At 45.9% G+C, this 15,992-nt stretch overlaps 1 protein-coding gene across 4 annotated transcripts in view; it reads right to left on the minus strand.

Moving 5' to 3' along the window:
* The window catches only part of APLP2 (amyloid beta precursor like protein 2), a 77,322-nt gene extending 63,077 nt beyond the window's left edge, over positions 1–14,245 (minus strand). For 3 of the 4 annotated variants that reach the window (XM_048827614.2, XM_048827613.2, XM_048827612.2), the window contains exon 1: positions 14,091–14,245. In XM_048827614.2, coding sequence (XP_048683571.2) covers positions 14,091–14,177 — 87 coding nt within the window. In that variant the 5' untranslated portion in view covers positions 14,178–14,245. The remainder of the gene's footprint in view (positions 1–14,090) is intronic. The other variant, XM_048827615.2, reaches the window with a different exon arrangement.
* Positions 14,246–15,992: the final 1,747 nt, after the last annotated feature.

The following is a 15,992-nucleotide window of genomic DNA, read 5'->3' on the forward strand; positions in this document are numbered from 1 at the left end:
CAGGTTTCTGCGCAGTAAAGCAGCTTTCTGCGTTGTAACTCCCGAGGTGTACACACTAAGCCAAGCCACTTAGTGTGCAGAAACTGCACAGTCGCGGTGCTGTTTTAAAAAAAAAAAAAAACACACACCACCACCCACCCTGACAAGAGGGGTACAGCTTTCCGTGCTGGGGCTACAGCGCCGCGTTGCCAGTAGAGACACCCTGGTCGATTACAGCGCTGCGACTGGCCTCCAGGAGGTGTCCCACAATGCAAGTTCTCACCTCTCTGGTCATTGGTTTGAACTCTACTGCCCTGCCCTCAGGTGACCGACCATGAGCCCCACCCCTTAAATTCCTTGGGAATTTTGAAGTCCCCTTCCTGTTCGCTCTGCAGTGGTCTCAGTGCATCTTTCCAGGTGACCATGACTGCTCAACGCACCAGGGGATCCCCCGCTTGGAGCAATGCCGAGCTGCTGGACCATATCAGCATTTAGGGAGAGGAGGCTGTCCAGTCCCAGCTGCGCTTCAGCCATAGGAATCGTGATACCTACGGACAGATTTCACGATGCATGACGAAGAGGTCATGACTGGGACACACTGTAGTGGAGGGTCAAAGTGAAGGAGCTGCGGAATTCCTACCACAAGGCGTGGGAGGCAAACCCCCGCTCCGGTGCTGTGCCCAGAAGCTGCCGATTCTACAAAGAGCTGGATGGGATACTTGGCGGTGACCCCACCTCCGATGCGGATACTTCGGTTGCTTGCATGCCAGCCGAGAGTGGACGGAGCCAGGGGGAGAAAATCTTGGACGAGGATATGGAGGGAGAAGGGGACCCAGAGGCAGAGGACGACCTGGAGGTCAGAGATGCATGCAGCCAGGAGCTCTTCTCTACCCCGGAGGCGGCTAGCTAGTCACAGCTGTCAGAGCTTGGCGAAGCGCAAACAGGAGAGGCCGCCTCTGGTAAGTGGCTTTGATTTTGGGAATCACTGAAGCAAGTTGTTGGGGGCAGGAAGGTTGCAGAAAGCAGGCGTGTGTCTCTATGATGCTCGTACCACCACATGCTTAGTTTGAGCAGCAGAACAGAGCATGGATTGACTCCCTCACTTCACAGGAATCTGCCTCAGATTTCCAAGAAACTCAGATATATTGAGCAAATCAGCTGCCACCGGTTCTTTGGCAGAGCTGCTTTGTTGCTTGCCCCATTAAGGGTAATTTTCCCACACCACTCTGTTGTCACGGAGGGGAGATGGGACGGACCATGCAGCACACAGGGGAGCTGCATAAGGACCAGGTGGAAGCTGAAGTCTTAGAGAAGACCTTCTCTTGATTCCCTGCTCACCCTCAGCAGTGAGATATCTTCCATAATGAACAAAGCCTATGGAAAATGTGGGGACAGGAATGATTATAAGGCCCCCCTCATACAGTGCTGGCTCTCCTAAAGAGCCATGTGTCCAGTACGGTCCTGGAACACCGATTTCCCGTGCCCCTGTGATTACTGACCATTTTGGGAGTCTTGTGGCTCTTGTGCTCGCCTGGGGTCAACCAGTTAGTGATAGGTATGTGAATAGTGGCTGTGTTTTAAATTACTGAATCAGTGGTCTCTGTGTTGCAAACAATACTGCTTCTGTAAAATGTTGCATTTTGGCTTCACAGGTATGACCTTGGGAGCCCAGCCTCCCCCTTTGTTATCGCTGGCTGAACAGCGGTGCAGAATTAGAAAGTGATCATACAGAATTAAGGATGACTTTCTACGTCACGTCATGATGCACTCCGTGGCCAAAAAACAAGAATTGAAGGAGTAGTGGGACAGCAAGAAGACAGACCCAAAAGGAGAACATGGCACACCAGAACGGAGCCATGGAGTGGCTGTTAAACATTATGGAGTGCCAAGCGGACAGGCTCCAGGTGTTACTAGCACTGCCAACTGAGCAACTCCGCGCCCACACTCCTCTGCAGCTGCTGTCACAAAACTGAAAAGGGGTACTTGTGGCACCTTAGAGACTAACCAATTTATTTGAGCATAAGCTTTCGTGAGCTACAGCTCACTTCGACTCTTTCCCATGCACCCCCCAGACACTGCCAGCACACTCTTAACAACCACCTGGCTCCAGTCTGTACCTGCTGCATTCCACTCCTTCCCCGTCACAGTCCAGCACTGCAGACTCCTAGTACCCACTGCACTCAACACCCGTCCCTTTGCAGTTTAGCCCTGCTGAAGTACAGTACCCACTGCACTGTACTCCAAAGGAGAAAGTTGGATAGGATACCTGGACATACACAATCTTTAACTGTCCCAGGACCCCACCTCCTCCTAGGACGCTCCCTTCCCCCATCCACCTCAGTGCTGAGGTGTTTTGTTTGTCTCTCTCCTCCCATTATTGGTTTAACAAGAATGGTTTGAAAACAATCTTTATTCCATTAACTGAAAGCAAAAAACCCTGCAAAGCACCAGGCAATTTTCTTCAACCTTCACAGTGCGTCATCTGCACCAATCGCAATCACCTCCTAGCATTACAAGCACTGCACTCCCAAGCATAGAAACAAATATTAGAGGCTTTCAGCTTCAAATTGCTCTATCAAAGGATCCCTGTTCCTTATGGCCCTGCACTGTGCCCCCCTAATAGCCCTGGTCTCTGGCTGTTCAAATTCAGCCTCCAGGCACTGAGCCTCAGCGGTCCAGCCCCGAGTGAAGCTTTCACCCTTCCCCTCACAAATATTCTTGAGCGTACAGCATGCAGCTATAAGCATAGGAAGATTGCCACCCACCAGGTCCAGCCTCCCATGTAGGCAGCACCAGCGGGCTTTCTAAACAGCCAAAAGCACACAGTCTTTCTGCACTTGCTCAGCCTGTTGTTGAACCACTCCTTGATGTGGTCAAGGTGCCCTGTGTATGGCTTCATAAGCCACAGAATTAAGGAGTAGGCAGGATCCCCCAGGATCACAATGGGCATTTTGACTTCCCCTATGGTGATCTTCTGGGCTGGGAAGAAAATCCCTACTTGCAGCTTCCTGAACAGGCCAGTGTTCCAAAAGTTGTGTGTCTCATGCACCTTTCCAGGCCAGCCCGAGAAGCATACAGAAATACCCCTTCCGATTAACGTACTGGGTGGTTCGGTGGTCTGGTGCCAGAATTGGAATATGCATGCCATCTATTGCCCCCTGCAGTTAGGGAAGCCCATTAGTGCAAAGCCATCCACAACGTCATGCATGTTGTACAGAGTCAGTGTCTTTCGGAGCAGAATGCGATTAATGGCCCTGCACGCTTCCATCAACTCGAGTCCAACAATTGACTTTTCCACTCTGAACCGGTTAGCAACAGTCTGGAGCGGTCAGCTTCTACAGTGTAATCGCCAAGCCCTTCTCCAACAGCAGAGCAGCTCTCATGCTCGTGTCCTTGCGCCACAGGGCTGGCGTGAGCTCATCACACAGTCCCCTGTATGTGGGTTTCCTCATCCAGAAGTTCTGCAGCCACCACTCATGATCCCAGACGTGCATCATGATGTGATCCCACCACTCAGTGGGTGTTTCCTGAGCCCAGAAGCAGTGTTCCACTGTGGTCAGCATCTCTGTGAATGTCACAAGCAATCTCATGTCGTAGTTACTACACGTGGCGAGATCAATGTTGAACTACTCTTGCCTCTGTAGTTTGAGGAATAACTCCACTGCCACTCGTGATGTGTTAGTAAGAATGAGCAGCATATTGGTCAACAGTGTGGGATCCATTCCTGGAGACCAAAGAGGCAGAGCAGAGCGTGCAGTACATAAACTGTTGAAAGATGGTGCCTAATGCTGATGGAAGCATAGGGACTGCTAGGATTGCATCATGGGGCATTGCGACAGGACCCAGGATGCCCCACGGCCCCCTCTGCCTTCCTGTAACTCTTAGCAGCAGAAGAGGAAGAGATTATCTGTGGGATAGCTGCTTAGAGTACACCGCTCCGAATACTGCTGCAAGTGTCGCAAGTGTGAACACACTATTGTGCAGGCAGTTGACAGTGTGAACACACAACATTGGTTTCCCTTCAGCACTCTGAGCGGCGCTATCACTGCCAGTGTAGACATACCCGTAGCATTGTAACTGGGCACAGATGAATCCTAAAGCTCCCGTCAGCAAGGATCTATCAGAATCCCAACTTCTTTACTCCAGAGGTCAGTAGGAATAAGTAAGTTTGTATCAGACTATAAAATGAAAACTCAAAGTGAAGGTGTCTCATAAGTGTCCACTTATTCACAAGGCAGGCTAAGATTGTGTCATGGTTATTTTTAGTAAAAGACATGGATAGGTCACGGGCAATGAACAAAAATTCACGGAAGGCATGACCTGTCTGTGACATTTGCTGCTGCAGCTCCATGGTTCCCCCTCTGCCCACAGCAGCTGGGAGCTGCAGGGGCAGCTATTTCCCCCAAAGAGAAAATGGGACATCCCCAGCCACTCACCCGAGGCACTCCCCTCCCCACCCCTCCACGAGAGGCTGTTGCCAGAACCCTGCCACAGCCCTGCTGGCTGCCAGCTCCAAAGTCCCACAGCCCCTGGGGCTGAAGCAGAAAATGTCTGAGATCTCTGCAAGTCACACATTCTGTGACTTCCATGACATAAATGTAGCTTTATTCATAAGAAATGAGCACTTTTATGACTGAGGAAGCTGATCACGTGAAACCCCACCCCCCTCTAATTTTTTTTATTGCTATTCTGGTATTGCATTTTATTTACTCAGATTGTTTTCTTCAGTTCCTTATTTCCAGCCATTAACACACAGGGCAGGGAGTTGTATTGAACTGCCTTTCTACAGTCACTTTTCAAACTAGAACCAAACAAGGAAGAGACCATCTGACTACAAGTTATGAAATGTAGAGTTACCAAATATTTTGTACACTTATCTCCTGTTTTATGCTCAGTTCATACACTGCTCAATTATCTACTCCAGAACTGCCCTCCACGAGCTAAAGCATTTACCAAACAAAATCTTATCACATCACTTGTTTAACACTGAATCACTAACATGCTGCAACAGCAGTTTGGAGATAATTTCCTATCCAGTCTTTGAACCTTTGCAAGTTACACTAGTTGTTCAAACAAGTTTAGTTTGCTTTCATTTTTCATCTATATATTACATTTTGCAGCAGTCTCTAAAACTAAGACTACAAATGTGAATATTTCTTTTTTCCTGTTCCCACCCAAAAGATGCTCTCTCAAAACTTTCTGGCTTCTAATAGAAATGCATTTTATAAGGAAAAATTTTATTCAAATTGTAAGGCAGTTATACTCTGTCAACACACCCAGTTCCTGGTAGCTGAACAAAAAAAATTCTAAGTAGTCTATTTTTGCTACTTTGCCAGCAGAGATCAGTATCTGATCTCACTCCTGGGATGGGCAAAAGAAATTCATCTTCAGGTACTAGGCTTGGCTTCGGTCTTACACATGTAAGCAGAGTCAGGATGAGCTCCACCCTGACATCTGGTAGTGAGGTGTGGCAAGTTGTGGAAAAGAACTTCAGGGGCTGATCTCATTTGCACAGGCACACCCACCCCGCCTCCAATGAGGCCATAACTGCCCAAATGGTCACTTCAGCTGTTGTGGGATCCCCAGTGTCTCCGTTATTGGGGTGGGAAGAATAAATTGTTATTACCCTGATTATGGGAACTGTGCTTTGAACTGTACTTGGCCTTTTGTTATGATTGAGGGACTCACCATCAACTAAGTAGCACTCGCTAGGCAAGGGACATGGGTTCCAAAACTCTGAATTGAGAGAGGCTTGAGACAGGTATTAGTACCTGGTGGTGTGGGCCCCTTTGTGAGGGCCTGAAACACCAACTGCACCTCTGTCTCTCTCCACTGTGGAATGTCAGAGCTAATTTTGGGTCTATTAACAGTCTTGTTACAGGTACTGTGCTGAATTCACTTTGGCCTTATGGTGCACCAGCACTAAGGCTCCCACTACTATGAGCGGAAATCACTGAGAGCTGAAATCACTGAGCACTGTGTCAAGTAGTGGGGAGCCAGAAGATCTAGAGTGCAGTGGTGCTGTTTGTGGATAGGCTGGTGAAGTGTTTGTGAGACGGTGAGGTGAGCTGTGCAGAGCAGAGCTGTTCGTGAGACGGCGGAGTTTTCGTGAGACTGCGAGCTGTGCAGAGCGGAGCCGGTCGTGAGACAGCGGAGCAGAACAGAGCCCTGTGGGGCAGTCAGCTTCAGGACATGTAAGGTGCCCCTTACCTCTTTCCCCCACACACAGGCACATTTTAGCCAGACTGGGGAGTAACACTCTGCAGATGAACTTTTGAATTCTGGGGCTGGACTTTTTGGACTTCGGGTGATTTGTGGATTGCTGGACTCAAGAGACGTTTGGGTTCTGGGACTCAAGAACCAGAGGGAAAGGATGTGGCCCAATTTGCTGGGGTGGGTCTTTGCTCATGGTTTGGTTAATGAACACTAGTTGCGGTGTTTCCCCAATTTAATGCTGATGTCGTTTACCTCATGTTATTAAAGATTCTCTGCTACACCGAGAGACTGCTTGCTTGCGAGAGGGGAAGTATTGCCTCTGAGGCGCCCAGGGGTGTGTAAGATTTTCCCAGGTCACTGGGTGGGGGCTCGAGCCAGTTTTGCATTTGCTTTGATGAGAGGGAACCCCTGTATACTGAACCCCACCCTTGCTGCTATCAACTTGGCCTGGCAGAAGGGTTACACATGCAATACCTAGGAGTAGGTTCAACTACAAGAGAAGTTTCAAGGTCACTTGCCTTCCTCAAGGCACTCAAGTTAGAGTCACACAATGCTGTTGGATTTCCTTTATCACCATCAGAGGTGAAAAGGGAAATATGTTGCCCCAGTGTTCAGGTGCTGTATTACAGAACATTTTAACATTTGCACCTAAATATAAACAAGCAGCATACAAATGAGTAAACCAAAAGGAGAGAACTCCTGTTTGAGTTACTTCAGTTTAAACAAAAATATTTTACCACTGACAGCATGAAAATTGATTGCAAGTAAATGTGCTCGACAGGCAAAGGGTGCAACTATGCCTTTTTACACAGAAAGCATACACCGGTCCACGTCTCCAAATGGGTGTTTATTTTTCCTCCAACTAAACAGATCTAAAAGGTCCAATGTAATGCTTCAAACTGAGGTGCTGGTAAGCAGCTTAGTTGTATGAAGAAAAGGAGTACTTGTGGCACCTTAGAGACTAACCAATTTATTTGAGCATAAGCTTTCGTAGAGCTGTAGCTCATGAAAGCTTATGCTCAAATAAATTGGTTAGTCTCTAAGGTGCCACAAGTCCTCCTTTTCATTTTGCAAATACAGACTAATACGGCTGCTACTCTGAAACCTGTTAGTTGCATGAGTTTCTGATCTTGTGGATACCTGATTACATAAAACTCTCTAGAGTATTTTTTGCTGCTACCAAAGTTAGTTTAGCTTCATTTACAGAACCATTAGTATTTTGGTCACCCATCTAAAGTCAAAACTTAACACTTTCTTTTGGAATGCAATTCTGAAGGTTTGAATTCTTTGAACTCAAACATTAGCTCAACTAGCGAAGCTGCCATTTTATATCAACTACAGGAGTCAGACAATGTGAAGTTAAAATGACTCCAGCCTAGTTTCTTTTGAAAAAAGATTGATTTTCACCATGTACCTGTGTGAGGTTGGACTACAGCTGAAGCACTTGAATAGTTAGGTATATAAATCATATTCCATCAGTAGCAAAACAGCCTATTATGCAGTCCCATGGCAGACACTATTAAGTCTCACAACAGGAATTAGTCATTTAGTGCCAGATCCTACAAACAAACACTCACTGCATAAGTGATACTTACACATGTAACTGCTTGGAGGATATCAAGCACTTAGGTTTCATGTTACATGTTATACTTGCATGGAGTAGTAAATTAAAAAGGTTAAATTTTTAAAGCTTGTAGGGGTGGCAATGTGGGATCAACTGAAATTTTTAAAAAGGGCAAAATACCAGAAAACTGTCTAACAGATCCAGGTTTCAGAGGAACAGCCATGTTAGTCTGTATTCGCAAAAAGAAAAGGAGTACTTGTGGCACCTTAGAGACTAACCATTCTCTTGGAAGTCATGAAAACCCTTTCACTTAAGACAGAGGCACAGTAGATATCCCCCTACAAAACAATCCAAGGAGAGAATGACTGAGCTTAACATCTTTTCCACCTCTAACAGCTTGATTAGACTCAAGAAGTATTTTTAAAATTTGTTAGTTTTAAAGTCCATTAAGACACTTTGAGTTCACCTCTACCTTTGGGAGAAAGTACAAATCTCTTTTTAAAAACACCCCTTATATCCTAGTTTAGACAAGCCCTAATTCAATGAACATCATTCAGGTCCCTTGCACTGTAGGAAGAACTGCAAGTGACCAGTCCCACTACAAGCCTGCTTTAGTCCATTATTAACGGGACATTCCGAACTGACACCCTCTTGTTTCTTCCCCCCCTTACTATTTGATAACCAAAGCAATCAGAGTCAGTGAAAATAATTTCTCATTTTCAGTTTTACTTCATCAATTTTTACTTTTGGTTATTTTCCCAGATTATTTGGGACTATGCCACAACTAGATATCAAGTTCGCAGTATCCCTTGAAGATAATCCAATTATAACATTCATGCTTTGCCTATGATCAATTTGTCACTACTGGCTGATAAATGAGTCATCACATACATACATGGAAATTCAACAATATGTATTTCAGAAGGAAACAACTCAGGATCCTTCAGGTACAGAACTAGATGTGAAATTTTACCAGAATCATTTATAGAACACTACAGGCATATGAAGCATCCCAACGACAAGCTATATATCACTATAGATTAAATGCCATGCTTTCTTCTAGAGAGTATTAATTGAAATCTTTAGTAAAAGTTAGTTTTCCCTCACAAAAGAAGAATAAAGGTGAACAGGCCAAAGACTACTTTAATGTTCAGAGAGTTTAGCAGTTCGTGATGAGGATAGTTTAAAATGTTTCAGTCTAGCATTAGAGTTAATGGCTCAGTTTTTATAGAATTGATGTGAAACTGGAAAGTGTTATGCTCCTTTTGCATTTTCAAGTTACATGTATCTAGGATCAAAGTCTGAACCTTTAATAAAACATTTGTTGAAGATGCTGCAGGCAAAATAAGTTCTGCCTGTAAGATATTTCGCCCATAAACCTTACAGAACTCTGCATATAGATTACATTAGACAGGTTTACAAAAGTAAAAGATTAAGACACCAAACTTTCCTTGGACTACTGGGTGTTGAGCGTGACAGAGGCAACATACAGCAATAGACGCTTTGGCCCTATTACGTATGTTTAGAAGCAAGGAATTAAGCATTACTATTACAATCTGTATTTTTAAAAAGTGAATAAATCCATATCCTACGAAATTACACAACAATCAATGATCAAATGTGTGAAGACACTGATTCAGAATTCTTTACACAACGCACACTGAAAGTAAGGTTTCAAAACTACACCTTAAATTCCAGGAAAGCTGAAAACATTCTCCAAAGAATGGGGTTTGCCTCTCTCCAGCATTTTAACTTGCAATAAGAGTAACAGCACCTCCCTGCAGTATCTTATGCATGTTTTCTATTGGTCTTTCTTCCTTATATGTAAAATACATATCAGAGGGACCTTACGTTTAAGACCTGGCAAAGTCTTTAGATATGCTCATATTGTTTGCATATGGAGATTGATAAAATGCAGCATGAAACTTAACTACAAAACTAGCTTGCTTTCAGTTCCCAAAATTTAACAGACCCATGGTTACAACTGTTATTTCACAGAACTGACATTTCTTGTAACTAATGTGGGGGTGGTAATTTTGAGTCAAAAGAACAAGTCACTGAGGCTGGCAGCAATGGTACAAGACAGCTATATTTGAAAATGCAGAAGCGTACCAAAAAATAATGACATTGACTAAACAATTTTGCCTCAAGGTGATCTGGTTTATACCTCACCCAAAATCCTAGTAGTTGTTCAAGACTGCTTATCTAGGGGCCATACCATCCACAACAGCTATCTAAAAAGGCCATTAAAAATAAACCTATATTTTTCAAATCTTATTACATTTGTATTACTTCAGACTCAATTACATAAAAGGTCAAGTGAATAAAGCAGAAACTTCATGTCTTTAAAGAGCTTGAGAAGAGAAATGAAGGAGTTGATAGTTGGAATAAAGATTAAGTTAGAATGGTTTTTAAGCTTGACGTCCAGTGTCTTTTTGAAGCTCTCCAAGCAAACTTTGCAAACAAGAGGCAGGAAGCATGTGAGTTCAAGTAATTTAAGGTTCCAGAGTAGCAGCCGTGTTACTCTGTATCCGCAAAAAGAAAAGGAGGACTTGTGGCACCTGAGACACTAACAAATTTGTTAGTCTCTCAGGTGCCACAAGTCCTCCTTTTCTTTTTTCAAGTAATTTAAGTCATCTGGAAACACATCACTATGCAAGAGAAACCATTAGATAGTTGCCACCACCAATGGATCAGCATTTCTGTTGTGTGTTCATATTCCAATTTATTTGGAAGGGACCTTGCACAAGCTGGACCTTTCATCAACACATGATAGGGCGCAGGGGAGAACGTTTGACTGTCACCAGTTGACAGGTCTTTGCAGAATGCACCGTCCAGTATGAAGTTGCACATACAGATACTTCCCAACAAAACACACACTGAAGTAAGGAAAGAAAATAATTTGTTTGCAGATTATTGGACATACAACAGACAGGGAATGGCATCTGAGATATTGAAGTGACAGAAAATTCAACTAATGGGAACATGCCAAAGCACCTAAACTAAGAAGCACACACACTATCATGCATTTTCCTACTGCAAGTAACCAATTTTAAACTTAAATTATACACTATCAAAACCATGATGTTCCACAAATTCTAGAAATGACCTGGCACCCATACTACAGCATTGAGAACAATATAAAAATGCAGACTGGTGTTGAGTTCACCACCAGGGTCTCAAAAACAGTTTTAATTCTCGTCTACACTAACATTTCACAGCTCCAATTCTCCATGGGTAATCACAACAGTAGAAGCGGGAGTATCAACTGGATTCAAACTGAGTTGTTTAACCCTACTCAGAGTACATTTAAATAACAGTGGTAAAAATGCACAAGCTATAGCCTCCACCATTCATACCCCCTAATTCCATATCTTAATTTTTCTAGTGTAAATAAGGCCTTGAAATAAAATTGAAGCTATTTTTGCTTTCCAACAAAGCAGTTGGCATTTACCACATGGAGTGCAAGCTCATAAACAAATCTTTCACCAGGGATGCATATAAGCAGCTGAGCTAGCCTAGGATATGACAGAGGAAGTGGCCTACAAAGTTGGCAGAGGTTTTAACAGGTGCAGGATACAGGATATTAATCCAACTATCAGAGAAATACTAAAGGTTCTTCACTGGCAAGTCAGTGCCAAGTAATCTCATCTGGGCTTTAGTTGAAATTCCTCGGGCCAGTCTTAGTTATCTCCCTGGCAAAACACCACCAAGGCAGATTTTTCGATCACGTCCTGTCATCAGACTACCACCTTGTCACATCAGACCTGTAGTAATTTTTAACAGAGAACTATAACTTGCGCAAAATAAATAGGTGAAATGCCATTCTTTAAGTGATAGCTGTGCAGGAAGGGGAAAAAAAATCACTGACAACATTAGTTCTGCAGAACATCTGTGAGGAACATTTAAAGAAATCTTATTGTCAGTTGGTAATTACAGAAAGCTCAGGGCTTCAGATTTTTGTACAGTGCTCCTGTGGCCCTTTTGCTTAATCAAGGTTGCTACAGTCTTACAGTAAACTAAGTGTGTCAAATCAGGCCATTCAGAAATATCCATAACATGTCTGTCCCTCTCTAAAACACGATCAATGCAAGATGGATGTAGCAATTTAATGTATGTATTACTAAATTAGAACTTTTGTGATGATCAGCATGTGCTTAACTACCTATTTTGAAAGTTCACCCTGGTAGACAGATTATGTCGAAAACAGAGTCCTAAACTACCATGAGATCTTAGTTAGATTAGAGAAGTTTGGTGTTTAAGGAGAAGGAAGGAAGCCTTAAAAAAACCCAACACTACTTCGTATTCTACTCAATTTGGGGGAAAAAAAAAGACATTTAAATATTTCCTAGTCATCAGATGCAAACCCACTGCACTTGCATAAAGCTTTAATCTGAAAGACAATGCAATGGATAGTTGAAAATTTTAGATTTATTCAGAATCTATTAAGAGGATAATGAAGCCTTGACCAAATGGATGCATTTAACTGAGGCTTTTCCCTATGAAGTTGCCCTCTAATAGTCTAAGCTTCTAGACCAATCTGAGAACCTCACATTACTTGTTACAGTGCCAAGAATGCAGAGGTCAGTTCTCCTGGGGGGGGAGAAGGAGGTGGAGTAGAGGAAAAAGGTACCACAGAGGGATTCAGCTAGTTAACCCTGAAATCTGCAACTAGACAGGAAAAGACATTCCCAACCTAATGCTGCAGCATGATTGTTGAAACAAACTGAAAATAAGAATTTGTTTCCTTAGCACAGGTTTACATCAATACCCGTCCAACTCAAGATCACAGCATCAATTCTTTTGATGCAGCAACAAGCAGCTTTATATACTCCAGAAATCCTAAATTGTCTTCACAGGCAAAGGGAAATTCCGGCCACACTTATGCTTTCAAATCAGAAATTTCTGTTGCTGCTTTAGTAACAGCATGGTAAGATGGCGAAATGTCCTCTTATTCTACAGAGCCGAGACCACCTTTGCTGAACAATCTCCGACCTAAAGCTACCGGACAATGAATATTTCATTGCTTTCTTTTACAAAAGTGCTGCCCTTGGATAGCATTAATCCTTTTTGTACATGTAAGAAATAAAAGGACACGGGTAACACCTTTTCCTTAAGCTCAATTTGCAGACCACCGAATTAGGAAGGCAATTACACCCAGTTGATACTGGACAGCTGTAACAAATGGGCAAACACAAGCCAAACATGCCTGCTGGTATGCCAGCATTTCTATGCTATGGCCTGAGACACTGAGGCACTAAAAATGTAACACAATCCAGGCGAACAAAATTATCAGAAGCAAATCAGGTTGCGAAACTGGAAATGGCAAGTTCAGCTCCTATGTATGAGGAACATGACACCAGCTACCCCCCCATCCCACCCCCAGAGGACTTTTATCACCAAGAGGGCGATGGGTTAACTTCCCTTCCCAGTCTGGTTTTACCCTGAGCTGTTATCCCGGAGCTGGGCATTGGTGGGTGGGGGCAAAGTCACCCAAAGCTCTAGATATGAAGTCAAGAGGGAAAACATGCTAAGAAACCAGTGACAGCGTTTGGATCCCAGAGAACAACCCCCCCCCTCCCCCGGGGTCGGAAAGTGGGGGGCTCTCCCCTCCCCCGCCACCCTGGGAAAGGCCCCCCTCCCCCGGGGTCGGAAAGTGGGGGGCTCTTCTCCCCCGCCGCCGCCGCCCTGGGAAAGGCCCCCCTCCCCCGGGGTCGGAAAGTGGGGGCTCTCCCCCCCCCCCGCCGCCATGGGACAGGCCCCCCCTCCCCCGGGGTCGGAAAGTGGGGGGCTCTCCCCCCCCCCCGCCGCCATGGGACAGGCCCCCCCTCCCCCGGGGTCGGAAAGTGGGGGGGCTCTCTCCCCCCCCCGCCGCCCTGGGACAGGCCTCCCCTCCCCCGGGGTCGGAAAGTGGGGGGCTCTCCCCCCCGCCGCCAAGGGACAGGCCCCCCCTCCCCCGGGGTCGGAAAGTGGGGGGCTCTCCCCCCCCGCCGCCAAGGGACAGGCCCCCCCTCCCCCGGGGTCGGAAAGTGGGGGGCTCTCCCCCCCCGCCGCCCTGGGACAGGCCCCCCCTCCCCCGGGGTCGGAAAGTGGGGGGCTCTCCCCCCCCGCCGCCCTGGGACAGGCCTCCCCTCCGCCGGGGTCAGAACAGGCAACCTGAGGGGAGCAGGCGGTGGGCTGGTAAATCCCCCTTCCCACCCCGCCCTCGGTGCCTTTCACGCGGCCTCTGCGGCGGCCGGGCTCCGCCACTGCGCCAAGGCGGGAGGGGGCTCTGCGGCGGGAGCACCCCCGGCCCACCCACGCGGAAATCCCCCACCGCGCCGGGCCGCACCTCGATGTAGCCGGCCAGCGTGGCCGCGGGGCCCGTGAGCGCCAGCAGCAGGAGCAGCCGCAGCCCCAGCCCTGCGCCCGCCGCCATCCCGCCCGTCTCCGCCGCCGCCCAGCAGCTTCTGCGGCCTCAGCGCCCGGAGTCCGGCGACAGCGGGGAGCCGCCTCACAAAGCCACGCCCACGCTCACGCCCACGCCAATCACGGAGAGAGGAGCCGGGAAACCACGCCTCTGTCCCCGCTCCGGCCAATCACAGCGACGTAGCGACGACACGGCCACGCCCCAGCTGCAGCCGCGACCAGAGAAAGACCCTGCGAGGGAGGGAGCCACGCCCATCACTCCGAGTCGCCGCCAATCAGACCGGGGAGCGCCCCGCCCTCCGTGCAGCACCACGCCCCCAAGCGCCAGCCAATCACGGGGAGTGGCCCCAGGCTGCCGGCCCCACCAGCTGCCACCATGCACTGCTACCCAGGCGTGGGCTGGGCTTGGGGCGGGGACTCGGGAGATGGGAGAAGGGCTCCGCTAGTCTCTGACTTCCAGGCCCAAGCACGATGTCCGGTGAGCAGCCGCTTTCCTAAGCCCTGCAAGAAATTGCCACCTGTGGTACTGCATTACTCAAGAGCATCAGAGGGGCAGAGTTAAGGCTGGATGGGCAGCCTGCCTGGCCTCAGAATGCTTTTGCAACCTTAGTTTTCTGTTTTCAACGTTTTTGGTTTGGACTTCCTAGGGTTTTTTTAAAAATGAAGAACAAAAAGATATAACAAAAAGCATAAAAAGGAACCTCTCTCTAGAAGAGACAGAAGGAAGCTACAGTGGTTTGCAAATAAAACAACCAAAGAGCAATCCCACAATCCATTTGTTAATTAGTAAATTTCATAAAATGGAACAATTGGTGTGCCTTATTGCAATGCCCCTGTAAGGAAGGAGAGGGCCACAAAATCCACTCAGACCCTTTTGGACCATGTTATTTATTTTTAGAGACTAAATGTTGCATAACTCTGAAATGTTTGCTACAACACTGCTCTATACAGTTTTACATTAACAGCAGGTTTGGAATGCTACACTCTGCAATTACAGATTCAAATCCCAGCATGGTGAAATCAGCTCTCCGTGTTTTTGAGAGACAAAAATTGAATAGTAATAGTAACAGGATTGCAGTAAAGCCCTACTCCAAATCCGAGCTCCGTGGTGTTAGGTGCTGTGTAAACAAAATGAAAGCACTAAGCTCCAAATCCTCAAAAGTATTTAGGCAGCAAACGCCCATTGAAATCAATGAGAGTTAGGTGCCTAAATATCACTGAGGATCTGGGTCTAACTGTGAGTGGAAAAGATGACAATATAATAAACTGCTTTGGGGGTCTGTTTGTTTTTTTGTTTTGAAGGGAATAATATCTACATTAAAGATCTCAGAGCAATTTTTGTAAAATAATATGTTTGCCCCTCAGATGTCACCTATCCCCACTTTTGTGTAGTATGCTGCAGATCCGTTTTTTTTTGCACTTCACCCAGGAAATGGTTTGATTGCAAATGACAAAAGAGCAAACTGTCAACTCAAAAATAATCAGTGTAAACAGACATATTTCTCTACCTATGCCACTTAATACAGATGATTAAAACTGAACAAATTTTAAAAATCCTATTTACTTGTCACATTTGTAGCACTTTTTTAATTTTTGCTTTTCTCAGTTTAAAAAAAAAGTCAGTCAAATCAGTTGTATTGCTGTTGATCGTTTCACTTTTAGAGCTTCTGTGGTGTTATGTTTGAGTTGCAACATTTCAGGAAATGTTTAAAATCAGTTGTAGCAAATTGGAGTTGATGTGATTCCACTATGTATATAATTTGTAAAACACTTGAGTCCCTCAGAAAGAAAAACACTGTATAGAATAGATGTAAGCCATTTATTA

This window comes from Caretta caretta, chromosome 22 (assembly GCF_965140235.1).
Source record: "Caretta caretta isolate rCarCar2 chromosome 22, rCarCar1.hap1, whole genome shotgun sequence".
NCBI lineage: Eukaryota > Metazoa > Chordata > Testudines > Cheloniidae > Caretta > Caretta caretta.